Consider the following 26,705-nt stretch of genomic DNA (forward strand, 5'->3'; position numbering starts at 1 on the left):
GCTGGTACAGGCCAAAATTCAGATTATCCAGGTCAACGCAACAAAATTACCATGACGTTTCAAATGGAATCACTACAACGCTACTTAAATACCGCAAATCAGAATCATCTTTATTGGCCAAGTATGTGAAAACACAAATAACTTGTAGAAAGAACATTGTTCATGAGAAGAGCAGTGTGGGTAGTAGAATAGGTCATGTACTTCACCAACCAATTTTTTTTTGTCAAATTATTTGTTATGGAGAATTGTGGCAGTGTTTGAAGTGCTCAAGCCTTGTTTTTTTTTTTTTTTTTAGAAAACTCCACAAAGTTGGCAGCTACTTGTCTTGTTGCTACTGTAAGTACTGCAGCGGGTAAATGTAAAAAATGGTAAATAGTTGTTGGAGAGGTGAGAGTCTGCTTCCTGACGACTGCCGAGGTGTCCTTGAGCTCTGACACTTCTCCTTGCAAGCCTGCATGTGTGTTCTGGCTCGAGTGTGAGTTGAATTTCCCCTTGAGTGATTATACTGCGTATGACCATTTTAAATCTAATTTAATATGTAACGAATTTGCTACCAAAGACTAACAACTTGACGTTCAGACAGCCTGCACTGCTCTAAAAATAGCAGGCCTGTGTACATATTTTGACTACATATTAGGCACACTGTTGGTGTGGAGTAAATTGAAACGCCCTTTCACCACTTCCTGGCCAGGTTAAACAAGTAAAATGGTGCCACGGTTCTAGTCTACGAAGCACCCGATGTAACATAACTCTGACCTTCGCAATGACCAATACAACGCGCTATAAAGGCCACTAAAAATGAGTCAAAGCATTCGCTACTAGCACGCAGCGCTAATGCTCGCTAACCGACTGGCCACTTACTTGATAACTGCGATTTTGGCAGATACCGCGGAACCAACAGTACAAGTTACAGTGAGCTCATTACAATCATGAACCTGTTGAGACGTAAACAATTGTACACTAATGATTGTTACGTAGAACGTCTTAAGACCGCGAAGCAAAGAAACAAGCAGGCTTGGATACTTGCGGGCCTTTGACCCTTGTTGGACCCTCACAGCGAACTTGTGCTAAGCTAAGATACCATAGGAGAGCCCTCGGCCTTTGCTCGGCGAGCACTACATGCTAAACAGGTTAGCTTTAGCCAAGCCTTCAAGTTAGCGGTTCAACGAGAGACATTTAACGACTTACCGAATGTCCAAAATTGTGGCTGACAGCAAGAGACGCCGAGGCGGAGTCCACACCAGGAAGGCTCACTGACCTAAAGCGACGAAAGGGGGCTTTGGCTGGACTTAAGCGTCGGTGGGTTTGCCGACTAGCAAAGAGCAATCTTCACACAAGAGCCAGTGCATAGAAATGGCGCTAGAGCGGAGCTTTCTCTTTGGGTACGACCTTGATGCATTACATTATCCCAGCAGGCGATCGCGAGGATATAGTAGCGTTATTATTATTTTTTTTTTGGCTTGTTTTTTTTCCGTGTGAATGTGGGAAGCTGAAACGTCTGTCCCAGCCTCTCCACTTGACAGCTTGACAGCTTGCTAGCTACCGTTAGCTCCTGGCTGGCTGGTGCGCACAGGCACTCGGAGAAGACCCGGATGTTGCAGGTTGCCTTCGAAAACATGACATCATCCCTGACACCGAAGACGCGCTCGGCGCGTGCGGACTGCGTCTGCGTAGCCTATCGACATGATTCGGATGCATTGAAACGCATTTTTGGAGCGCCTTCGACGCTATTATTTACGTTACATACTGCATATGCAAATGTGCAAAGTAGGTACAGTAGGTATACCCTTTTTAAATTGGGGAAGGAAGGAAGAATGGAAGGAGCCAAGACCGGAGGAAGGAAGGATGTAAGCATAGAGGGAATTAATGAATCAAATATGTATGGAAGGAGGGAGAGACAGAGGAAGGAAGGCGGAAAAACGAGGATGGTATGAAAGGAAGGAAAGAAGGATGAAGAGAATAAAGGAAAGAATGTAGGGAGGAAGAAGGAATGGAAGGAAGGAAACACGGATGTGTGGAATGAAGGAAGGAAACTATAAGGAGGGAAGGGAGTATGGAATGAAGGGTGCATGAAGAGAGGAAGGATGGAGGGAAAAAGGAAATAATGAAAGGAGGAAGAAGAGAGAGAAGGAAGGAAACGAGGATGATATATAAGGAACAAAACCAAGAAGGAAAGAAAGGAGGAAGGGTGGAGCATGGTAGGAATTAAGGAAACAAAGATGGTATATGGAAATAATGAAGTAAAAACCCTTGAAAACCATAAATTACTTTGAAACCTTCCCCACTGTTTAAAACCAAGTGACGTGACATGAGGTTCATGGGGCAATAATATTAGAGTCAGATTGAAACAGAACAAAGTGGCATATTTTCCATTAAAGTCGGAACCACAAATTAAAACTAGTACAAATAAATAAAATGTATGCAGTCTATACTGTATATATAGTCATGGAAACAAATGTTATCCATCCATCCATTGTCAAATACCACTTATCCTGTTCAGGGTCGCGGGGTGCTGGAGCCTATCCAAGCCGACTTCGGGCAAAAGGCAGACTACACCCTGAACTGGTCGCCAGTCAGTCAGTCGCAGGGCACATATACTGTAGACAGGGACGACCACTCACAGTCACATTCACACCATCACTGAGTGGGAACTGAACCCACGCTGCCTCCACCCAAGTCAGGCGAGTGTACCACTACACCATCAGTGACTGAAACAAACATTAGACCACCCTTATGGTTCTTCAATTTCTTGTTCATTTTAATGCCTGGTAGTTGTACCACTAAAGGTATATTACCTGAAGAATACAAGGATCGCAACAAAAATGCAGCTGATTCAATAAAACTACTGTATGTCCTATTTGACATGCTATCTTAATTGTATTCCCAGAAATGTTGGTTACTATAAAGAAAACCATGGAAAACAGCTAGCTATCAGATCTTAAATTAAACTCGTATGGACTATTTTTGTTGTCATCGGTATACTGTATTTGACTGAATAGATGTACCTTTAGTTGTACCAGGCAAGAAACTGAAGAAACAAGGGTGGTCTAATAATTTTTTTCCGTGACTCTATATCAGCATTCTTTTTACACACATCATATTTGGCCATAAGTAATGTTATTTCCAGAGCTTTGGAGAAAGCGTATGAGCCTTTGCAATTTCCTACTTATTTACAAGGATAGGCCAACTCACGGAATTACTGTGTTGTACAAAAAATTAATTTTAATATAGGACTACAGTAATCTCCCTCCATCGCTGAGGTTATGTTTCAGAGCAACCCTGTAATAAGTTAAATCATCCATATAGAAATACCCTATTTAAATACACCCTAGGTATGTTTTTATAGCATTTACGGCACTTAAGATGTTTTTTATGTCTTTAAACACACTTTTAAAACAATACAAACACATTTAAACACATAACACATCTGTATATTAAGAGAGAGCAAGAGCAATGGATAACACAAAGATTTTGTACAAACAGTATTAAAAAATAGAGTAACAACTGTAATAACACTCACAAAAAAATCTTGGATTTAGCGGAACTGTGAAGCGTGAACAATGATATAGCAGGGGATTACTGTAGTGTATACTGAAATGTTTTTTACCATAAAGGTAAAATGTTTTATATGCAGACAGGCAAACAAACGAACAAAACCAAAATATTTAAGTTCAAAATCCATCCATCCATTCTCTACACTGCTTATCCTTGTCAGGGTCACAGGGTCCTGGAGCCTTTCCCAGCTGACTTCGGGCGAAAGGCGGACACACCCCGAACTGGTCGCCAGCCAGTCGTTGGGCACGAAGTTAAATATCTAGTTTTTAATTAAAAATTTGTATTATTTGTTTCATAGTCTGATTTTATTTGAGGTCAAATTAAAAACGTTTAATTTTCTTAAATTGTGCATGCTCCTCTCCCTCGGAACAAAAATCTGCTAATTTTCTGTCAAAGTTCTCCTTTTATTTTTTGAGCTTCAAACACAGATTGCTATGGCTTCAAGTCTTTCGGAGCGAGTTCAGGTGTCTGCGTAAAAGAAGAACTTGTATGTTCATGTTCTTCAGTGTGGCTTGAAGGAAGCTGCCAGCCAGCGTGGAGGCGGAATTCTATCTGCCTCACCTTGCACTTTATCTGTGATTTATTTGATTAGCAAAGCTACTGTAAATATGTAACGCACAGATTTTAAACACATTAGCCTAGCCTAACTAAGGAAAATCAGAATGCATATTACAAGTGTCTGAAAACATATTGGCGACGTGAAGAGAGACAGAACAGACACTTGCCAGTAGACCTCCCATGTGTTGTACAGTAATTTTACCAATAAATGCCCTTTCTGCTTTTTGTGATGGATTGCGCAATCTGAGGCTGGCTGCTTGCTGCCGCACTTCCTGTCTTGCCCATGTTCAGTCATGGAAAAAAGTATTGGACCACCCTTGTTTCTTCAGTTTCTTGTTTATGTTTAATGTATAGGTATATCTTTTCAGAAAAATATAATGATGAAAACAGAAATAGAAATAAGATATAAGAGTTTCATTTAAGAGCTGATATCTAGCCATTTTCCCTTTTTTTTTTCTGTTTTCTTGATCTATCCAAAGCCATTGGGAATACAATTACGCACCTCAAAAAGGACATAGTTTTATGGGATCAGCTGCATTTTTGCCATGTTCATTGCATTCCTCAGGTAATATACCTTTAGTGGTAACACGCATTCAAATGAACAATACATTGAAGAAACAAGGGTGGTCTAATAATGCATTTTTTTTGTTGTTGCAATTTTCTGGTTTGAGATATGTTGCGATTGTGAACGAGGACATTTCAATCACGTACGAGATTAAAGGTCATTGTAAAAAAAAAAAAAAATTAAAAATGTAAGTGTATACCTAGTTTTGGGCCACCCTGTACATTGTTGAGGTGAACTAATTTATAATCTGCAAATAACAGCCAAACATGTTTCAGTAATACCTCTCCAACGTTATGAATTATGGGAAATTTGGTAAATATCCAATGAAATTGGATGATCTAAAATACACAAATGCATTCAAAAGTATATTGTATTATGCATATCGGCACTTACATATTCCAATTATTGGTATAATGGCAGCGCGGCAGCGTCTGGGGCTGTTCACAACCGGAAGTGACGCAATATCCGTCCACACGTTTGTTTTGTAAACTGCCGGCCAAGTTTTGTAAGCAATCCGAGTGACCGCAGCTGTAAAACGAGGCTTTTCCTTTTTTTGCACTGCTTTCCCATATGCAGCAATGGAGGTGTGTGTTGTATCGACGCTGTGCTACTTCATATTATTTTATGTGTTGGTCCACATGCTGGCCTTCGTGTTCGCCGACGCAGATTTGACGTTGCTGTGGGCAAGTTTGCTCGGACGCAAGCCAGGTGAGGACACCGGGCAAGTCTCGTTATTTGACGGCTTTTCAAGTGGACGCGTTTGACTACTTCGCCGCTAAGTTGCTGTTACGCAATCCTCTTGCGCTCAATGTTGGGCTATGTTGTTATTTATTTTATTATTAGGGCGTACTGCGATGTCGCCAACACAATGTAAAAATGTCCAATATTACAATTTATATAAATGTTGCGGAAAGATGTACGACTCACACGCCTGTTTCACAGTTTGGGCACTGGGTTCGAATATTGACTTTTTGCAAAAGGAAGTTCCTAGAAAAACTTCTGGCTTTGGGAGAAAGAGAGACGGGCACCACCCTGAACTGGTCGCCAGCCAATCACAGGGCGCCTGTAATAGACGAAACAAGCGTTCGCGCTCACATTCACAAGTTCAGCACCCAGAGAAAACCAACGCAAGCAAAGGGAGAATATGCGCGCGGGAAGCCGGAGCAGAGATTCCAACCCCATTCTCAGAACTCAAAGGTAGAAGTACGAACCACTGGCATGCTGCCCACTAAAAACGCTATCATCATATTTCATTTTTAGTGTTGAATTTAAGTTCAGCGTACACATTGCTGTATAGGCCTACAGTATATACTGTGCTGTACGTAGTACACATCACATACTGTATCGGGCCTGATTTGCTAAGATCCCAAACGCAATCGTGTTCATTCTAACAGATTGAACACGCTGTTGGTGGGCGGGTTGCGCGTAATCGACTAAAATGACAATCTTTTACTAACGAAGATCCCACATAGCGGGCGCTAAATTGTGTTCACTCGCTCCAACAGATTGTGTGGACTGTTGGGAAAAGTCGATATATAATAAAGAGATTCGCTTTAATGGAGTTTCGCTGTGATTGTTTTCACCATGGAACATTTGGAGACCAGTGCAAATGCAAAATAAAAGTTTGAAGTGATGGAATGTGTTCGTGGAAGACAAATAAAAAGAAAGCTATCGCTTTTCGGGAAGCCAGCAACCACATCAGTGTCATGTTTTCTTTGAGTTAACTCTTCCAGAGTGTGTGGGTATTTGCCCCTCTTGCGGGACACTGAGTTTGACTTTGGACAGCAGACCTGTAAAACCGATCTGTAAGAGAACATCAGCATTTGTCACCTGGGGCTGAAATGAACCAGACGCAAGGAAATGCTGAGTTGAAAGGTGTTTTGTCACAGGTGATATGGCATGACTGAAGTTCCAAAGTTACTTTGCTCAATAGACACTATGGCACGAGCATTTTTAGCAGAGAAGGTCTCACCGCCTCCTCATTATGCCGGTGCTACGCTGGCCCCGCTTTGCACCTGCCTTTTTAATCTCACTATTTGGAGGGAAAGATGCAAAATCAGCGGCCGCAGTTTGTCTCAGGTGATAAATCACACTGCGCATGCTAAATAACCTATTTGCATATACTCCTCCTGGAATGCGCAAAATGAACTGCGTGGCAGTTTTGTGTGTTTGGCAGCCATAATTCTGGGTGTGGCAGGGTTAGTACCTTCTGCCATCTGATGGAAGAGCATGTAATTGTTCCGCCTGTCACTATACATCGCTGGCATGGATAGATGAACAAAGAAACATTATTTGTGATAAATTCAAATACCGGTAAATTTCAGATCAGTTGAGTGAAATGGAATAATTTCCTGCAGCAGGCCAGCCGAAGGACGTAGCGTGTCCTGGGTCGTCCCCGGGGTCTCCTCCCGGCGGGACGTGCCCGGAACACCTCACTAGGGAGACGTCTGGGAGGCATCCGAACCAGATGCCCCAGCCACCTCAACTGGCTCCTCTCGATTTTTTACGTTTCAATTAAAATCTGACAAAAATAAGCATTTATAGGTTTGGAGTCATTTTATTGGAACACAAATCTGTGCAAAAAAAAAAATCAATAGTTATGATGTTGAGCTTCCTCCTTCAGAACTCCTGCAATGTGGTTAGTGTTAAGGAAATGTAGATCAATAATCCTAACTGCTCATTACAACAAAATAAAAGCGATGTGAGTCCACATGGCACCACCGTATAATGGTGGTTGGCGTGCATGCCTCACATTGGAGAGGTTCTGCGTTTGAATCTTGGCTCAGGCCTGCTTCCTTTGTGGAGTTTGTCCTTTCAGCCTGTGATTTTGTGCATTTTCTCCAGGTACTCTGATTTGTTCCCACATAGCAAAAACATGCATGTTAGGTTCATTTAAGGATCTAAATTGTCCATTGAGTGTGAGCGATTGACTGCCAACCAGTCCAGGGTGTACCAGGCCAAGTCAAATGAGATAGCTCCAGTTCACCCGCGACCCTCATGAAGACAAGAGCTATAGAGAATGAATGGATGGATATTTTTAAAACCACATACTCCATTCCTTTATTAAAAGTGAAGTAGGCAATTCAACTAGTGAGATGCGTGTAAAGATGCTACGTAATTTATTTCATAATGCCATGTTGCCCTGTGAATTTATATATTTATTGTTTTGTTTTTTTAATGTGTGTTTCACCAATCAGAGGTGAAGCTGAAGGGTCAGGTGGTGTGGGTCACTGGCGCGTCCAGCGGTATCGGAGAGGAGCTGGCCTACCAGCTGGCTCGGTGTGGCTCGCGCCTCGTTCTGTCCGCCCGCCGCGAGGATGAGTTAAAGAGGGTGAAACGGCAATGTTTAGGTGAGACCACACTTATTTAGATTATATTAATCTGCAGTGTATGGCTATACTGTGGAGGAAATATTGAATCCCTTGCTGAATTTGTAATTTTTCAAATTTTTCATGGTTGTTTACTTATTACGGAAATAGATAAGATAGATAAATAGTCAAAAATGCATACAAACACAAGGTGCAAAATGTGCATTTTCTTGCGAGAATTAAGTATTTGATCCCCAAGCAAAACACAAGTTAGTGCTTAGTGGAGAAACAAGGAGATTTGTTATTGTTGTTAGTCACCAGGTTTGCACACAGCTCAAGAGAGATTTTGCCCCACTCCTCTTTAAAGAAACTCTCTAAATCAGGGGTGTCAAACCCAAATTCACGGTGGGCCAAAATAAAAAATTGGGACAACGTCGTGGGCCAAACTCAATATTTAATGAAAAATCACTGCGATGTGCATGTGTCCCTTCACTCCAGAAATGTAGCGTTAAAGTTGATCATAGGACAACAAACTTCAATTTTGCTTAAACACTGTATCTGGAATAAACAAACTTTAATATTCTAAACACAATAAATCAAATTTGCGAAAAAAAGACAGCAGTGGTATTTGTTGTTTTGTATTGAAATAGATAACCTGAATTTTTCTGTCTGTCCATCTTCTATTTATCAATCTCCAACTACCTTTCTTTTTCATGTAAATCTTTTTTCAAAGGCCAACAACAAAACAACCCAAACAAAATAAGAATGTCCTTCAATAAAAATCCAAACTTCAAACTATTACAGTCCCTCCCTATGAGTTGAAAAAGGGCATTTAAAAAAAAAAAACATTAATTCAATTTTGTCATATTCTTTGTTACAGCCACGTTGCTCCGCACGCGACAAACAGGTCTGTCTTTTACTTTAGTGAACAGACAATCTGCCTCCCACCTGCCTTGGAAGTTAACCATTTTCCATCTTTTGTTTGGCCATTTTTTGGAAGGAGAAGTGTAAATTTGCTCGAGGAGACTGGTAGCATAGTTGCTAACGACTGCAACAGAAAGGGAGGGGCCGCTCGCCGGTCTAGACTGATGGGCCAACACACTAGCGAAGCATTCTGGGATTTGTAATATTAGTGGCGCGTGTGCTATATACTGGCGGGCCAGCTCTAATACACATCCTAAATGAATTGTCTCCACTGTTGTACGGGTTTGCCTTGACTTTAGGAGGGTTTATATTTACATTCTTTGTTATTGTCACTGGATCCCGTTTATGTGTACCTCCAGAGTCCTCGGCCCTCAAGAATGAGGATATTCTTGTTCTTCCGATGGATTTGTTGGAGAGGACAACCCATGAAGCCAAAACCCAAGCTGCAATTGAGTACTTTGGACGAGTATGACAGTTTTTCTTGATAAAAAATAGTTGTGCTTCAGTGTAACTTCCAAAGTCCATTGCAGTCATTTTTTTCAATAGGAAATGATCGCTAAAATGAGCTGTTCCAGAGTCAAATGGTATGGTAATTAGCTGTACCGGCAATTTTTACATTCTTAACTGTCGTACAAGTGTAAAAATAAGTTAACTGCTTTATAATGACACTAAAATTATGCAGAATGTAGATGGCGCAAACATATTAGTGAGTAGAGGGGATTTATACTTTTTTTTTTTTTTTTATAAACTTTCCGAAATGTCATACAGGCATCATAATAATAAAAAAAGTATAGTAAAATTTCAATGTTCTCACCATGATCATGCGTGAAGCTTACTGCATGCGGCTGGGGAGGTGAGCGTCTTCACATTATTGGCTGACGTCTTGTTTTTTCTTTTGAGGCATATTGTTCCAGAAAATTCAAAATTTTAGTGGCGTTCAACTTTGGAGGTTCCAATGAATTTGTGTTGTGAACCAATCTTCATTAGTTACGGTGGATTTTTCATCTGAAATTCAAGGGATTTCATGAATTAATGTTACATGTAAATTTACCTTGTCCTGGTTGACTTTACAGTATACACTACTCCTTACCTACTAGATTGACATCCTAATAAACAACGGGGGCCGAAGCCAGCGCTCTTTGTTCTTGGACACGAGTGTTGACGTGTACCAGGCTTTGATGGAGCTCAACTTCCTGGGTACCGTCTCCCTCACCAAGCAGGTGCTGCCTCACATGACGCAGCGCGGTACCGGTGCCATCGTGACCGTCAGCAGCGTGCTGGGCCTCGCCGGGGCGCCCCTGGCGACAGGATACGCTGCCAGTAAACATGCTCTTCAGGTGAAAATGCGCAAAAGCTGTCGCTCAGTTAGTGTTGGAAATTTGTAATGATTAATTAATGTAAATATATCCTGCCTCAAATTGTGGTTCTTATCGGAGCTGTGTCCCAAGTTGTCGCAAGGTACATTGTTCACTTGAACAAATATTCTTGAAACACAAACATAGGACAAAATACACATCTGCACCGTCTCATAGTCGTGCAGCAAGTGCTAAATTAAACACAGATATTGCAGTACAGCACACATTTTAATTGACACAATGCGTATAAATATGTCCTTAACCGCTTAGTACCATAGAGAGCGAAATTTTGTCTCATGGTAACCAAAGCGCTCTTGTTAATGCACAGCGGTGGCAAAAATCCTCATGCGCTATACTTCAGTACAGGTACTTGAGGGAGGGGAATGGTAAAAAGTAAAAGTACTGATTCGATTCCCAAAAGTAAAAAAGTAGAGGCTCTGAAATGTATTTGGGTACAAGAGTAAAAATTTATTTTTGTCAATAATAATATGCAATAACTGTTTTGTTAATTTGGCACGAAGTTAAAAAAAAAATTCATTTTCCTCTTTTAATAGCTTGCATTGTGCTTGTACAAAAAAGAAGAAGAAAATGAGTGCGTATGCTATCAAATCAACATGTTCTCATAACTTTGCTAATGTTGAGAAACTGGCTAACAACAAATGCCAAATTAGCTAATGATAGCAACTGGAAAAAAATAAACCACTGCACCTAAAGGTCTCCAATCATATCGTATTCGTGTTTGTTGAACTACAATACATGCTTATTCATCATACCTAGTGCTTGATTACATGTTATCTAACTGTTTTTCCTCAGGGTTTTTATAATTCCCTTCGGACTGAGCTCAATGACTATCCTAATATACTCATCAGCAATGTGTGTCCAGGGCCTGTGCAATCATTCATAGCACAAAATGCCTTCACTGAAGACCTGCACAAGGTAAAAAAAAAATAATAATAATAATAATAATAATTGGTTTTGGGAATTAAACATACTCTATTTTGATGTTGTGATTCTACTGATATCCATTCCTCAGCCTGTGGTTTCAGCTGGTTACCAGGGACACAAGATGCCCACCAGTCGCTGTGTGTCTTTAATACTGGTGGGGATTGCCAACAGTGTCAAGGAAATGTGGATCGCGCAGCAACCCTTCCTGGCTTTCTACTATGTCTGGCAGTACACTCCCACATTCGCCTGGCTCATCACGAAAACCCTGAGCAAAAAAAGGGTTCAGAATTTCAAATCTGGTTTGGTAAGTGTGTATATAAAAAGCCTCATGAGGAATATATGTACATTTTTAAACTTCGCTAGTTTCTTTTTACCTGTTGGGCAAAGCCTTGATCCACCATAGCAGCCACTTTAACAACTCGCATGAGCGCAGGGAGAAATATTTGACAAATCTCTGACCTTCTGTTGTGATAAATATCTTCCTTCCAAAGGCAACAAAGCATTTTTGCTCTTCCACCGTGTCCCCGTGTTTAAGCCGCCGACTCCGGTGTAGTCTGTTTTCTTGTGTGAAAAGGCCGCGACGTTAAAGGATCAGCGTGCGGCTACTGTGCACCGTTGCATTCCGTAGGGCTGACCTTGCACTATCACAACCATGCATGGAGGCTTCTTTCAGTGTAAACAGAAATTATTTGAATGTGGATGATGCAAAGCCATCAACTGGGGGACCTTTGCTGTTCGTGACCTTGCTAATTCTGTTAAAAAGGGTGGATGACATCTCCCCAACTACACTCCCTCACACACACACACACCTCTAGTGCTGACTGATTGGCCGGCGTGTCTGGTGGCCTCTGCTGGGCAGAAAAGGCTGAGGGTCGCATTCCTCTAAATTGAAGCCATTCGGGCTCATGGCAGGATGCTGCAGTAAAATACTAGTTTTTTTAAAAAACGATTTTTTTAAATGAATAGATTTTTTTAACTCATTCTTTTTGTAGACTGTTTACTTATATACTATAAAATGATATCCATAATTTAACTCATAGTTGTATCTAAGTCAAGAAACAGCCAAATGAAAATATACAGGTGACGACCAGACTTTTTTTGGGGGGGGTAGGCACCCTGTAAATATTGACAATTAGTGTTCATTTTACATTTCTTCTCCTCCAGGATGCAGATTCTGCCTACTTCACCAAGCCCAAGACCTTATAAAAAAAGTGGCTTCTGGACAGGAAGATTTCAAATTTTGGGTGGGGTTGCAAAGTAGAATAATATCAGCTTCTTACAAGTAATTTTATTATATACAGATAGACATATAAAAATGAACAAAGGTCAATCAAAATTATTTTCAAGTTGTAAACAAGTGAACTGTAAACAAATTGCACTGAACACATACAGCAAGACTTACCCAAGGCACATCCTTGATATCTTCAAATAATTGTATTTTGTGTCCCTTTTTACCAGACAGGGAAGGTTATTTGAATATTGTAACAATTAAAAACAGGTATTTGGTGAAGGGCAGTTGATTTAAAAACAATAAATCCCAAACCAATGTGCTCCTGCTGAATTTAGCTTCCAATCAGCCTTTTAGTATACTGTATATATACACTGGGTATGGGAAACATTCAGACCCCCTTCAATTTTTTAAATCTTTGTTATACTGCAGCCATTTGCTAAAATCATTTAAGTTCATTTTTTTCCTCAATGTACACATAGCAACCTATATTGACAGAAAAAAAACAGAATTGTTGAAATTTTTGCAGATTAAAAAAGAAAAACAAATATCACACAGCAATAAGTATTCAGACCCTCTGCACTGACACTCATTTAACTCCGGTGCTGTCCATTTCTTCTTTTCGAAGAAAAGATGAATGCAGCCAAGTACAGGGATATCCTGGATGAAAACGTTCTCCGGAGTGCTAAGAACCTCAGACTGGGCTGAAGGTTCACCTTCAAAAAAGACAATGACCCTAAGCACACAGCTAAAATACAGAAGAAGTGGCTTCAGATCAACTCCGTGACTGTTTTTGAATGGCCCAGCCAGAGCACTGACTTAAACCCAATTGAACATCTCTGGAAAAACCTTGAAAATGGCTGCCCACCAACGTTCACCATCCAACCTGAAAGAACTGGAGAGGATCTGCAAGGATGAATGGCAGATGATCCCCAAATCCAGGTGTGAAAAACTTGTTGCATCATTTCCAAAAAAGACTCATGGCTGTATTAGCTCAAAAGTGTGCTTCGACTAAATACTGAGCAAAGGGTCTGAATACTTATGGCTGTATGATATTTAAATTTTTCTGCAAAGAATTCTACAATTCAGTTTTTTTCTGTCAAAATGGGGTGCTGTGTGTACATTAATGGAGAAAAAAAAATACTTATTTTAGCAAATGGCTGCAATATAAAAATGAGTGAAAAATTTAAGGGGGTCTGAATACTTTGCGTACCCACTGTATATCCTGTTTAAAAACCCTTTTAAATGTTCTGCCACATGTAACTGGTCGATGTGTCAGTTCTAATGTGAATTTTACAACTTCAATGTACGTTTGCTTTTTCCTCTGTGGTACTGGACTAAAGCACCATGATAAATAAATGCAAATATGAAAAAAAACAAGTTGTCAATATTCCATCATTCTAGGGGGGGAAATCCCTGTTGTCTTTTCATAAGTCCTCACTGGTAAGACATGAAAACTTGCGGTGAGAGTGAAAAATCTATCTCCACCGCTGTGGTCAGAGGCAGGGGAAGTGAAGGGGTGCTGATGAGTAAATGGGATACCCCAGAGGGGGGTCGGCTGCCTGGACAGTCAGATTCCTTAACATGAAGGGGTGAGCCTGGATGCTGTAGCGCTCCTCGTCATCATTAGTGGCATACAGGAGCTCCCAGGAAAGGTTGGCCCACTGGCCTCGCACCCCCTCGCCGTTCAATCGGCCCACTTGCACCAGCTGCTCCTGCAAAGACAGCACTCGCCCAGTGTAGGTACCCTGTGGATGACAACGGTCACAACTCTACTGACCTGTTTTGTCTTATGGTGAAAATGACGAGATGTGTGCTTACCATAGAGAGGTCGTGTCCTAAAGAGAAGAGGAAGGGCTTCTCCTGAAGGATGCTATCATGCCAGCCTTTCTCAGACACCAATCCAATGTACCAGTCCCTTTCATATTCCTCCAAGGCACTGAACATCTCCTCGGGGGACTCCATGGGCCCAAGGCTTGCTTGATCGAACAAGAGCTTGAAACTAAACCTGACACAAACCATAGAAGTGGGTTTGTCCTCGTGAAGCAAAAGAAATACACTCCAATAAACCCCCGCAATAGGTGAAAATCCACCAGAGACCACCCATCCATCCATTTTCTGAGACGCTTCTCCTCACTAGGGTTGCGGGCGTGCTGGAGCCTATCTCAGCCATCATCGGACAGGAGGCGGGGTACGCCCTGAACTGGTTGCCAGCCAATCGCGGGGCACATACAAACAAACAACCATTCGCACTCACATTCACACCTACGGGCAATTTAGAGTCTCCAATTAATGCATGTTTTTGGGATGTGGGAGGAAACCGGAGTGCCCGGAGAAAACCCACGCAGGCACGGGGAGAAGATGCAAACACCACACAGGCGGGGCCGGGGATTGAACCCCGGTCCTCAGAACTGTGAGGCTGACGCTTTAACCAGTCGGCCATCATGCCGCCCCACAACATAAATAAATTTTATTTTATTTTTTGTATAGTTTTACCCCTCTTGCACACTTAAAACCTATTTAAACTTATTAAAATACACTTTAAACGAATTTGAACACACAAACATAAAATACGTAGAAAATATTGTGCGTATTGTAGTGTCCTTGTACATGCATGTGCCTTTCAAAGGCAATGCCTGTGTGTGTAAGTGTCTGGCCGTGAGCTGTGGCTGACAGCAGCACCTGCGTGAGTGTGCTCTTTAGCTTTGTTTTCCTGTTGTGACGGCATTCAACAAATGGCACATCGTTTCTACAGGCAAGGGCATTAGTTTTCCCCCTATACTGCAGTTTATAATTTTTTAATTCTCTTGTTTTATGTGTCAGTTTTACAGTAATCTTCAACTGGGAGTGACGAATAAACAGAAAAGACAGCTTGACACAAGCGTGCTTGGCCACTTACAGGCACTAAGCAATACTTAAAAACATATTTTCATAAAAAGCGTGATTTAATACGTTCAAGTGTATTCATAGTGTGTGGGAAATGTAAAACTAGGAACAAATGTGTTTATAACATATATATTATATATTTATTATATTAGCGCAGATGTTCGTCAGTTGCGGGTGGGTGTGGAACGTATCTCCACGATAAACGGCTTCAGTTCTGTAAAACACCATAAAAGTTATACGCAGAGGAGTACTGTTGTGACTTTTACCTGAAAGCCCTAAGGGCGAGCTGATGGAGTTCTTTGCTGGAGGAAAGCCACTCGAGGCCTTCTGTCCACGGTACGTCTCCACAGTAGAGCCTGTAGATGTAACTGGGGCTGGTAAAGGCCGACTCCGCCCCGAGCGACACCAGACACGAGAGTGCGACCTGAGCGTGGAGGTCCTTCAAGGTTTCGTCTTCCTTCAGCGCTTTGGTCATGTCCTCGGAGGTCTCGCTCTGCACAACGGGTCCGAACTGGCCCAAGGCAAATCTGTACCAGTCCTCGGGGAATAAAGGTCTGAGCTGCAGCAGCCGGCTCGGTAACAACGGCGCCGTCCTCCATCCCGTTGGCAGGTTGAACACCTCGGACTGGGGACAGCTGAACGTCAGCTGGCGGAGTGAGCCGGGACTCTCTTTGAAGATCTCCGGGTTGTGACCTTTGTCGACCGCTGGCATCCCGATGCCCAGTCCTAAAGGTTGCAATGGCTGCAGGGCAGAGAGGGCCATGTTTTCAAAAAGACTGTCCATCTCTACAGAGCCCGGAAGAGAGGCTCCTGTCTGCAGCATTGTGTGTCCAGACTGGGCCTCAGCGGTCACCAAGGCCACTGTCCGCCTGGCTGGTTGAGGTCCAAATAGATCATCCTCATCCGACCAGTCGCCAAAAGATGTCAGGCTGGAGCTGTCCTGTCTGAATCTGAGGGAAGACACCTTGGATTCCACCACGATAGCCTCAGGCAGTTGGTTGCATGTAATCTGCGCCTGTTGAGAAGACTGCGACCTCCGGCCACCGATTCCCATCCCTTCTTCACAGCTCCACAGAGAGCCTTTATGCTTCCTAACGCAATAACGCAGAAGCAACCACACCAAGGCTTTCAGAAAGTCATCCTGAAGCTTCCTCAGGTTGTCGTGAGAGTCAATGATGCCCGAGAGGACGTTGCGGGCGTCCGAGTAGACGCGTACTGCCAGCACTGCGCAAGGTGTGAGAGCATTGGCCCAGTGCAGGTTCAAACCCTGGGTCAACCCAAGACGCTCCGGGCGCTCGAAAGCAGCCTCAAAAACCTCATCCACCCTGCGGGCTTCTACCGTGTGGCAAGAAGTCTCCTGTAGCTCCAAACCCTGAGAACAGACAGCAACAGTTAGGGCCACAAGGATTTGGACAATGGCAGAATTTCAAGGATTTTCCTTTTATTCACCACCATAGTAGATTTGAAATAAAACAGTCAATAGGTCATTTCAGTGTAGAATTTGGGAGCTTTCACAAAAAATATGGGTTACTAACTTACCATTTACGAATTTCAACCTTTTTGTGCAGAGTACAGTGTTCCCCTACGGAATGCACTGATGTAAATATTGGGGAAACCAAGCAACCACTGAGTGGGCTGATGGCGCAACATCGACGGGCTAACTCTACAGGTCAAGACTTAGCTGTCTACATGCACTGCAAAGACAAACAACTCTGGAGGACAAAAATGTGCACATTCTGGACATAGAAGAGAGAGACCATCACTAAACGGAGGAGGATGCTTACGACACCACCTATCTCCCGCACACGATGAAGTCCTTTTGTCCATTCAAAAGAGACTCATTAACTCAGCCTCTAACAAATAAACAACACGTCCTCAATTGGCCTTCAGGTGGCTTAAACATCTTTTTAAAGCCGAATGAAATATTAATGAACGGGTTTCTACCAGACTGCTATTGAAGGACAGAGGCCTCTCTACAAGGCATCTTAGCGACAATCGTTTTGCATCCCAAATAACCCATCCCAAAAGAGTGATACCATTCGTGGTTTCTGGGTGTACCGGTAACTTGGAGAATAAACAGTTTTTCACCAACACCACGGGCTTGTGCTGTCCCAACTACCTTGTTACATGAACTGATGAAGCCTGCTCGGATGTAATGTATGAACTGTATCACAAATAAGCAGAAAGTGTACCTTAATATTGACGGTGCAGTAGCCGTATCCTCTCTCCAGAATCACGATCCAAACCATGCGGTCCTGAAAGCGGCCGAGAAAGTGAGAGCCTGGTGCTAAAGAACCTGCGAGAGAGAGCTAGTCGTCACCATTTAAAGTAACCAAAGAAAACAAAACCAAACTAGGAGAAACACTTGGTGCTTGGCCACGGCGATGCAGACAGTTTGTTAGAAATGGTTGCATCTATCCTTGCTTGCCCTTGAATTTCCACCAGTAGATTGTGGGTGTTTATGTTTGGGGGCAGGGCAATGAAGAAAGGCCTTTTGTTTTAGGTGGCTCAGGGATAATGTCACATCCTGTGGAGACATGTCAGAAACCAGCCCTTGAGTCGTGATGGGAAGTGACACAAGGACGAGACCCCTTTACTGCTCGCTGCACACCCTCCAGTGTGGGCAAAGCGGGGGACACTTCCAGACTGGCATCACTGGACTGTGATCATCAGCCATACAAGTGCTTGCATTGAATTATACACAGCTCACAAGATACAACATGACCAGGTGGCCTTGTGTGACTTTGATAGTTTCATGAATCACCAGTTCATTATTAATAATTGTTAATATTTTTTTCTTCTACCGTCTCGTGATAGAGGGCACAACTCATTTCAACCCTAAGCCAAACATATGATGAAAGGCCAGATTTCAAGTTGCCTTGTGTCTTTAAACGGTTCTACATTTTGTGAAGCCACAACGGGTAATCGATCAATTAGTTTTTTTATAAACTACATTTCTCAATGTATACATGCATAATTTAATGCAATCCTATACAAGAGACTGATTCAAAAGATCTGTCTTCACCAATGTAATAATGCACCACTTTGATAGCAATAATTTACATTACTATTGTGGTCGTAGTTTGCAGTGTTGGGCAGCATGGCGGTTTAGTGGTTAGCACATCTGCCTCACAGTTCTGGTGTTCAAGTTTCAAATCTTGGCTCCAGCCTTCCTGTGTGGATTTTTCGTGTTGTTTGCTTGTGTGGGTTTTCATTGGGTACTCCATCTTGCTGCCGCATTGCAAACACGTAACATGGAAGTTTGGTTGATTGAAGACTATAAATAATTGTCCATAGTGGTGAATGGTTCTTTGCCTCTATGTTGCTTGCAAATGGCTGGCATTCAGTCCAGGTGGTACCCCGCCTCTCGCTCCAAAGACAGCTGCAATGGGCTCTAGCTCACCCACAACTCTAATGATGACAAGCGCTAGGGAAAATGGAAAGTTGCGCAGTTTGCAGTGATGTAGAAACTCACTACAGCAGACGGTGACCCATTTCCATACCGAATAAGGCAACCAAAATATTAGAAAAACCTTTTCATATTGGCAAATGATCATTAGATTTCATTCGATTGTGCAAGTGTATTTGCTGTGGCTGCTACACATATGGTCCCAATACTTATTTTAAATGACTCAACAAGACCATACTCATTTTCTAATACATTTGGCTTTTAAGACTTGTACAAATGTAGCACTTATCCTGAGCACTCAATTTTGGATTGATAAAATGTATTCCAAATGACAACTAATAACTGTCAGTCAAACCTGTTCGAGCAACTGTGTTGCTAATGAACATTTTATAGCACTTGCTGAGCAAATGCCAATAATGAATAATTTACTGTATTTGTTTTCTCTCTCTCTTTTCAAGGATAGGAGGCATGCATAACTAACCCAGAGACCCTCTTGCAAAGGCGGTCCTCAGGGCAGAAGCCAGACTTCCGCTCATTTGCTGGTAGAAGATAGAGTCTGGGCACGGACAGGCGGTACCGACGGGTCCCGGCCAACTGCGTTGAGGCCTGGGGAAGCCCACCAGGAAGATGGGCAGTGTGAAGAGGGGCAGCAGGGGGGCGGAAAGCAGGGCAGACAGGGTCACCACAGCCAACAGCAGCGGGCAGAGGGAGGCGTTGAGCGCCAGGAGAGTTCCGGCCGACTGACGCCGCTGCTTCTTCTCGGTCCATGATGTCACCAACACAGTGAGAGTGAACTTTAACTTGGCCAGGAACTGGGTCAGTCTATCCATCAGGAGGCCAATCTATGGAAGTAACATATAAGCACTAGCGGTGAACACTGATCTTTCTTTTTAATTATCTGCAGTCTTTTATATATATATATATATATATATATATATATAAACACAACAATGGCATCAGCAAATTACCATAAATCAGTTAACGCTATTTATAGAGCACATGCCGCTAGAGCCGTCCTATCTATCTAACATTTTATTGAGGTGAGGCATTTCTTGGTTTAAATTAATGTTTAGGCTACTTCCTAGTTCATGGAAGATGATGAACAGATGGGCAATGTCACTGTGATCCTGGGAGGTGGACTGGTCCACTGAGGCCGTGATGTCATTAAACAGTAAAAATAAATGTCTAAATCTCCTGATCCCGAAGTAATTCCTCCCAGCTGCAAATATTTTGCAGAGGTGGCCTTGGCTTGGCTTGCCTGTACAACTCTACATAAAAAAGATTAAAAGAGAGCTGTGGTGTTACTCTTCGATCCGTGCAGATTGATGTTTCATTTTAGGATGTTGGATTGTTGAAAAATTCAAATGTTAATTTATTAAGGATTGTGTTTACATACATATTTTGAGAAAAGGGCAATTTTTCCAAAAGGAAAAACTTTATTTTTATTTCTGTGCAAGTAAATGCTGGGGGGGAATAGCTTGGGGGGGAAAAAGAAAACAAATGGTACAAATATTGTTTTGTTTCAGGAAAACTAAACAAAATTCTATGCAAAAATAAAAATAAAAATCTAAACTTGTTTGGAATAATGCCAGTCATTTGCTTTTTCTAATAGCAAAGGGGGAAAAAAGCGATTGAAATCAGAAATCAGATTTTTGTGGGGAAAGAAACACTTATTTTAAGCCCATATCACCAGCTCATTAGGTGGGGAAAAAAAGGTAGCTACTGTAAACAACATGTTCTCCTCACCAGTAGAAGCTGAACCCCTGTGCCCAGGCTGTCCCAGCCAGGCAGCCTGTTGTTTCCAGCTGCAAGACGCACAATGATGACCACAACCACTTGCAGTAAAGCATCCTCTGAGCTTTGCCACACCTGCACGTAAACATGCAGTAAAAACCATGTTGACCAGACAAATAGTAATGGAAAAAGGATTTGTGTCAAGGAAACAACCATAACAAACGAAATTTTGGGCTGTTTTCCTTTGACACATCTGTGCTCAATGTAAATTGGCAAAAAGTAAATATAGAAAGAAAGATTTCTATTGTTTTTGTACACTTACCATTCTGAAAGCTCGTGTGAATCCCACACTGAGAGGCACCCCATGGAGCTGCTGTAGGGATTTGTCCATAGACAGGAAAGCAATCAATGCAAATGGAGAAACTGTGAACACACAAATAAACGGTTACATACGGAACAGTGTCGTTAATTCCTGAGCTGTAATATGGAGAGCAATGGACTTCAAGATGATCTCACCAAGACCAAGGAGGACTCTTCTGATGGCTGCTGCAATGAATAAGCCTCTGTTCTTCTGCTTGAAAGTCTGCACACTGGACATGCCTTTAGGGTACACCGGATTGAGTAATAAGCCGGCACACACATAGGCCCCCTGGATCTCTCTGAGAAGCCAGCAGAGTGAGAAGAGGACCAAGAGGAGGTAGCTGACAGGAGCCTGCGGTGCTTTGACCAAACTCTGGGACTGAACCGAACTGTGGAAGTGATGCAACAGGCCTGCTTCTGCCAGGGCTGCCAACAACAGGCTCACATACAACAACACCTCCCGGCAGCCCAGATTCCAGCCAAAGGTGATGGAAAGAAGAGGCGGGGGTGACCCCCCTCTGCGCAGGCCGTAATCCTTGCACTCGGTCCTGGGAGCATGGCAGAGGGTGCCAACCTGGCTGAGGTCCAAGCTCAGCAGGAATCCCGTTGCAGTGGAGAAGAGGACGACTCCCAGTGTTGATGGGATGAAGTAATTGCAGACAGCTACGCCAGCAGAAACGCCAAACATCAACAGCAACCTATGAAGGAGGGCACACAGACACACACACACGTACAAATGTAAGTAACGGTAATCATAGCCATCTAGTGTTAGCACCGATAAGAGGTGATCCGCTTTGTTTATTGGACCACACTTTGGTGAATTAACTGAGCAGATCAGAGCAGAGGCCACCATTTATTTGAAGACAGCAACAGTGATATCAATCAGTAGAGTTCACACCTCCGACATGGATGAATTGTTACCAAAAGTGACAAAAACATTTGTCGAGTGCCAAATTTGTTTTTAACCTGTAAACCTGTTATTTGGATGCAACTTCCTGAAGGATTGACCTTGACAAGATCAAATAAACTGAAAATAAATTCATATCAGATTCAATTTAATGGGTTATTTGGCCTTTGAATCACCCCTCTAAAATTCCATCAAAATTGGTTACATTTGTTTTTGTTTGTTTACTCTTGCTAACGGCGGCACGGTGACCAACTGGTTAGACCGTCTGCCTCACAGTTCTGAGGACCGGGGTTCAATCCCCGGCCCTGCCTGTATGGAGTTTGCATGTTCTCCCCGTGCCCGCGTGGGTTTTCTCCGGGCACTCGGGTTTCCTCCCACATCCCAAAAACATGCGTGGTAGGTTAATTGACAACTCTAAATTGTCCGTAGGTGTGAATGTGAGTGTGAATGGTTGTTTGTTTATGTATCCCCTGCGATTTGCTGGTAACCAGTTCAGGGTGTACCCCGCCTCCTGCGCGATGATAGCTGGGATAGGCTCCAGCACGCCCGCGACCCACATTAGGAGAAGCGGCTCAGAAAATGAATGGATGGATGGATGGATGGATAATCTTGCTAACTTTACGCGCCCTACTATTTAGGCATTTACATTGCTAGTAGGACAAAAAGATCATTAAAACAAAAATGGTGACCTAAGATTTTTACATTAGATAAAGAACTTTATCGACAGCAGGCCCCAACTATATCGCAGTTAATCTTTTGCATCTCCGCTATATCACAAATTTTTAAGCGATAATTTTTTTTAAGGGTTTTTACTAGACTTAACACCGATCCCATCGGTCTCGACCGATAACTAGCATTGATCCGATCAATGACAATAACAGTTACTCCACGTCGCCGTCGTGTACAGTATATTCGAATCTAAAAGCTAGTTTATCTTTCGCCTTGTCGCGTGTCTTTTGATGTAGTACTGTAAATATCTGACCACAAAGTTATTTAAAAAAAAAAAAAAAAAAAGAAAAACATGCCGGCGGTTTGGGACACACAACACATAAGACAAATTTGGTCTTTCAGGATTGCACTATGTCTGACTACTGTAATAAAATCTTGTATTCTGATACCACCGCATCCCGTTTTTTTTTTTATACAATCACTGGGCTTCATCTTGTCAACTCAGGCGCGACCGGATACACTCTTTACGACAACAAAAATGGATCGCGCCGTGTGTTTGTAAGAACAAAATGGGGAAAACGTGTGTTGGTGGTCACCGGAGCTCGGGAGAGGACTTTCATTCACAGATTACTTGAGGTATATTCACGTACTTTTAATACAATACGGCTTGCAAGCAACCAACAAAACGTTATGTACCCTAGCAAGCTAGTGACAGCACTAACGGTTGTAAGCGAACATGCAGGTGTTCTGTTGAATCATGCTCTAAAGTTTTGGTGTGTGTGAAGTAGTTTAATTACAATAAGTTAGTTCCTATTATTTCTGTCATGTAATGTTGGTTTGACCTGACTGATTAGAATACAAGGACTAGAGCAGTGATTTACAACCTTTATGGAGCCAAGGCACATATTTTACAATTGAAAAATCGCACGGCACGGCACACCAACAAACAAAAATGTCACAAAAAGTGGATACATTAATTACTGTATGTAGTTCCTGCCATCTAATAGAAGACCATTCATTTGTTCTGTCTGTCACTATGCCTCACTGGCATAAAAAGATGAACAAAGATACATTTTTATTGTAAATATAATTTTTTGAGCAATTAAGTACACAAGTATATATAGTAAATTAACAAGTCATTTAAATAGATATATTGCTCCATCTTGTGATCGGATTGGTGATCAGGTGTCGTTTTTTTAAACTCGCTGATCGGCCCCCAAAATCCTGATCAGGACACAGGCAAGTCTTAACTTAGAGTTGTATGCATTCAGTATAGTACTTCGTTGTGCTGCAACATGCCGGGCAGCACTGAGGTCTACTGGAAGAGATGCAGCAGAATACAGAGAGAAAAATTTTTTTTATTAAGAAGCGGCAGAGAAGGTCCCCAACTAAACTCAAGTAATAGTCAATGTTCTCACAGAGCAGAAAATTCATATGCCTGTGAGTAATGTTGTATCCTCTTTTGTATGTTTCTCCTCAGTGTGTGTTAAAGTAGCAGTTGTTTGAAAGTCTACAGTTACTGTAATGTCAATGGTAATTTCCGTTAGCCCGTCTATAGTGCTTTGCATCATATGTTAGCAATAGGCTAGATGACATTTGTTCGACAAAACTAGATGGTTTGTTTGAAATTTTGGTGTTTAGTTATCCAATATTTAATTCTTGTTTCATTATTTGAGTGTACTTTCATTAGATTAATGTGTCTAAAGTGTGTTTATAGTCTCCCAATAGCACGGATGTTCAACTATCGCGGGTGTGTCTGGAATGTATCCCTCACAATAAATGGGGATTCACTGTACTGTATATCATATTTCAACACAGACCTGAAGTTACTGGACATGGGGGAGCCTCCTAATCCAAACACAAGCCCCTGCTCCATGCCCCAGAGGAACAAGGCGTCCAGGGGAGGAAGTATCCCCAGTGCCCACAGCAGAGGTAGGAAGAGGAAAAGCACATGAAGAACCTGGCTGGCAAGTTGGAGCTCAGGAACTGGGCCCAAGAACCTAAAAACCATCAAGTACAGCAAAATGTCACCTATGGATTTGACTTGAGTCAACGCTATTAGTGAGTTTCTAGTTACCCACCTGTCGGTCAAGTCCACAACAATGAAAATGAAGATGTAGAGTGGTCGGGTGAGTGGGCTAATCTCATAAGTGTCCTGTGCCTGGAAGGTAGCAGTCTCTGTGGCTGTATTGACAACCAGGGAATATTCCGCTATGCACACAGTCACCCAACTTAGGACAAAGACGACCAGTGACGCACCTATGCTGCCGTACAGAGCGGTCAGTCTGCCAAGCAGCACGTACCATGTCCCGAAACCACATAGCAGCCCAGCCAGTACCGTATGCATCACCACATTCAGCCCAAATCTCTTCCCGGGAGCAATAAATCGGACCGTCTCTGGACTGACGCAGTGAGTAAACTCCACTTCCTCTTCATCCACTAGGGTGTTGGGCGCACCAAACCTCTCCACGACACCGCTCCGTCGTCCGGCATACAACGCCACAGCCTGGACCCCCGCCGCCACCGCAAACATCAGCGCGCCGGAGAGCATGGCAGCGTGCAGCTCCTGGAGAAGCTGCAACTGGCAGAGGAGTGTGCCGACACCCCCGAAAAGCCATGGCGTCAGGAAAAGGACGACCTGATTAACGTAGACGTAGGGCGGAGCGCAGTAACCCAACTTAAAGCGCGGACCCCCCAACACTGTCTGTGGGAAGCGCTTCCAGAAGAACTCCTGCTTGTACTCATTGAGAAGGGGCACATCTGGCCCCATTCTGACCATTCCCGAAAGGGTGGCAGGTCATCTCCAGGCAGCTGAAGAAACCTTTCCAGTCATCATTCCCATGTTGGGAAGTGCTGCTGAATCACACCTTTGACTAAGCAAAGAAAACAGAAATGCATTGGTCAGTATCATATAATTGGTATGGTAGGGATTTCTTGTCAGGACTCAATATATGTGGAAACCATTTTTTTTCTCTCTCTCTACATATGTTACATTTGACATATTACATACATTAAAGTTATTAAGTCACACTTTTTAAACATATTGAAAAATATTGATTGCTGAAGTACATGACCTATTGTAAATCATCCTCATTCTGTTGTCATGTCTAAGACTGATGTTGTTTTGTTGTGCTTGCTTCTTGCACATTTGGTCAGTAGCCTATTTACTGTTCTCCGCTCTAGATGGATGGTAGTCCAGCGACAGTAGTTTGTAACTGTACTATGTTTTTTTTATGTATAAGTCTATGTTGAGCTTTATGTAGACTACATTTAGTTTAGTTTATTACATCGTATTGTTATGACGGGAATTGTGCTCCGCCTTCTTGGTTAGATCACCCTTTAAAAAGATACCTCGGTCTCCATTGGTTTTTATTTTATGGTTAAATAAAAGTTTTGATTGATGGATGGATGGATGGATGGATCCAGCTATGCGCATAACGTATAGTGACGGGCAGAAGTTAGAACAATAGATGCTCTTCCACTAGATAGATTGCAGAGGGTAAAATTAAAATCCATAGCCATCATTATTTAAGTTTTTGTTTGGTGTTGTGCCGTCAGATTTTCAAATGTAAAAAGTGTGCTTTGGCTCAATAAATGTTAGAAAACACTCATGAAATCTGTATAGCAACAGCCACAGAGTTGCTAAAAAAAACACACGCACAAGCAGCAGAGGTATAAATGTGCTAACGTGTCCATGCAAAGTTAGTAAACGAGTATTTAGACAAACCCTCCTTTAAAACAAACAATTGATTTCTGTCCCGTTTGTGCCTTTCTAGTCTCAGTTTTGTTAGCTATATTGTTAGCCATCTTCCACGACAACCCGACCAGCAGCAGGCTGATGTTACTGACATACTAACATTGCGGCAATATGGCGAGTTACGTTGTCACTGGTGCGGCGTAAACTTACCGTGAACTCTGAAATCCACCACCGAGGCGAAACTTTCTGGGGTATTCCACAGAACAGACAAGAATGCCGAGAAAATTGCGGAAATCGTGAGCATTAGCAGCTAGCCGAGAGCTATACTACGCCAAGCAACACCGACTATAACGCGTACACAAGATGTGAGCCAATGAAAGGGAAGAAGAGGGTAGCGTTTGCTCTCTGATTGGACATACGCGCACAAAGTCCCGCCTCTTGCACGGCCACCTTCGCCGCATCAGTAAAACTTACAGACGCTCGAAAAACTTGCTTACGGTACACTGAAAACCGATTTTTAACGCTTCAAAACAAAGTGTTGAAGGCGATGGTAATAATAGCATACATACAATAAATACAACAATTTTAATTTAATATCAAAAAAA

At 42.5% G+C, this 26,705-nt stretch overlaps 3 protein-coding genes across 5 annotated transcripts in view; 1 reads left to right on the top strand and 2 right to left on the bottom strand.

Moving 5' to 3' along the window:
• The window catches only part of ppm1aa (protein phosphatase, Mg2+/Mn2+ dependent, 1Aa), a 29,071-nt gene extending 27,494 nt beyond the window's left edge, over positions 1 to 1,577 (bottom strand). For all 3 annotated transcript variants that reach the window (XM_061695602.1, XM_061695601.1, XM_061695603.1), the window contains exon 1: positions 1,189 to 1,577. The gene's annotated coding sequence lies outside the window, so the exon portion shown is untranslated. The remainder of the gene's footprint in view (positions 1 to 1,188) is intronic.
• A 3,565-nt stretch (positions 1,578 to 5,142) lies between these two features.
• dhrs7 (dehydrogenase/reductase (SDR family) member 7) lies at positions 5,143 to 13,809 on the top strand. Its single transcript, XM_061696414.1, has 7 exons — positions 5,143 to 5,386; positions 7,876 to 8,028; positions 9,270 to 9,376; positions 10,008 to 10,247; positions 11,079 to 11,201; positions 11,299 to 11,514; positions 12,375 to 13,809. Exons 1-7 carry the CDS (start codon positions 5,257 to 5,259, stop codon positions 12,414 to 12,416), a joined length of 1,011 nt encoding a protein of 336 aa, XP_061552398.1. The 5' UTR covers positions 5,143 to 5,256; the 3' UTR covers positions 12,417 to 13,809.
• pcnx4 (pecanex 4) lies at positions 12,481 to 26,431 on the bottom strand. The gene is made up of 11 exons (XM_061696412.1): positions 26,311 to 26,431; positions 24,485 to 25,276; positions 24,224 to 24,403; positions 20,984 to 21,525; positions 20,790 to 20,890; positions 20,480 to 20,602; positions 19,215 to 19,575; positions 17,517 to 17,620; positions 15,591 to 16,696; positions 14,260 to 14,446; positions 12,481 to 14,186 (listed from the first exon to the last, which is right to left on the bottom strand). Exons 2-11 carry the CDS (start codon positions 25,180 to 25,182, stop codon positions 13,935 to 13,937), a joined length of 3,654 nt encoding a protein of 1,217 aa, XP_061552396.1. The 5' UTR covers positions 25,183 to 25,276; positions 26,311 to 26,431; the 3' UTR covers positions 12,481 to 13,934.
• Positions 26,432 to 26,705: the final 274 nt, after the last annotated feature.

This window comes from Phycodurus eques, chromosome 14 (assembly GCF_024500275.1).
Source record: "Phycodurus eques isolate BA_2022a chromosome 14, UOR_Pequ_1.1, whole genome shotgun sequence".
NCBI classification, from domain to species: domain Eukaryota; kingdom Metazoa; phylum Chordata; class Actinopteri; order Syngnathiformes; family Syngnathidae; genus Phycodurus; species Phycodurus eques.

Excerpts from the sequence above, each read along its gene's own strand:
- pcnx4 (XM_061696412.1), bottom strand. The coding sequence starts at position 25,182 with ATGGTCAGAATGGGGCCAGATGTGCCCCTTCTCAATGAGTACAAGCAG. Across the intron at positions 20,891-20,983 it reads AAGAGTCCTCCTTGGTCTTG|TTTCTCCATTTGCATTGATT; the intron begins GTGAGATCATCT and ends GTGTGTTCACAG. Across the intron at positions 14,187-14,259 it reads TAGGACACGACCTCTCTATG|GGTACCTACACTGGGCGAGT; the intron begins GTAAGCACACAT and ends TGTCATCCACAG.
- dhrs7 (XM_061696414.1), top strand. The coding sequence starts at position 5,257 with ATGGAGGTGTGTGTTGTATCGACGCTGTGCTACTTCATATTATTTTAT. Across the intron at positions 8,029-9,269 it reads GGTGAAACGGCAATGTTTAG|AGTCCTCGGCCCTCAAGAAT; the intron begins GTGAGACCACAC and ends GTGTACCTCCAG. Across the intron at positions 10,248-11,078 it reads CCAGTAAACATGCTCTTCAG|GGTTTTTATAATTCCCTTCG; the intron begins GTGAAAATGCGC and ends GTTTTTCCTCAG.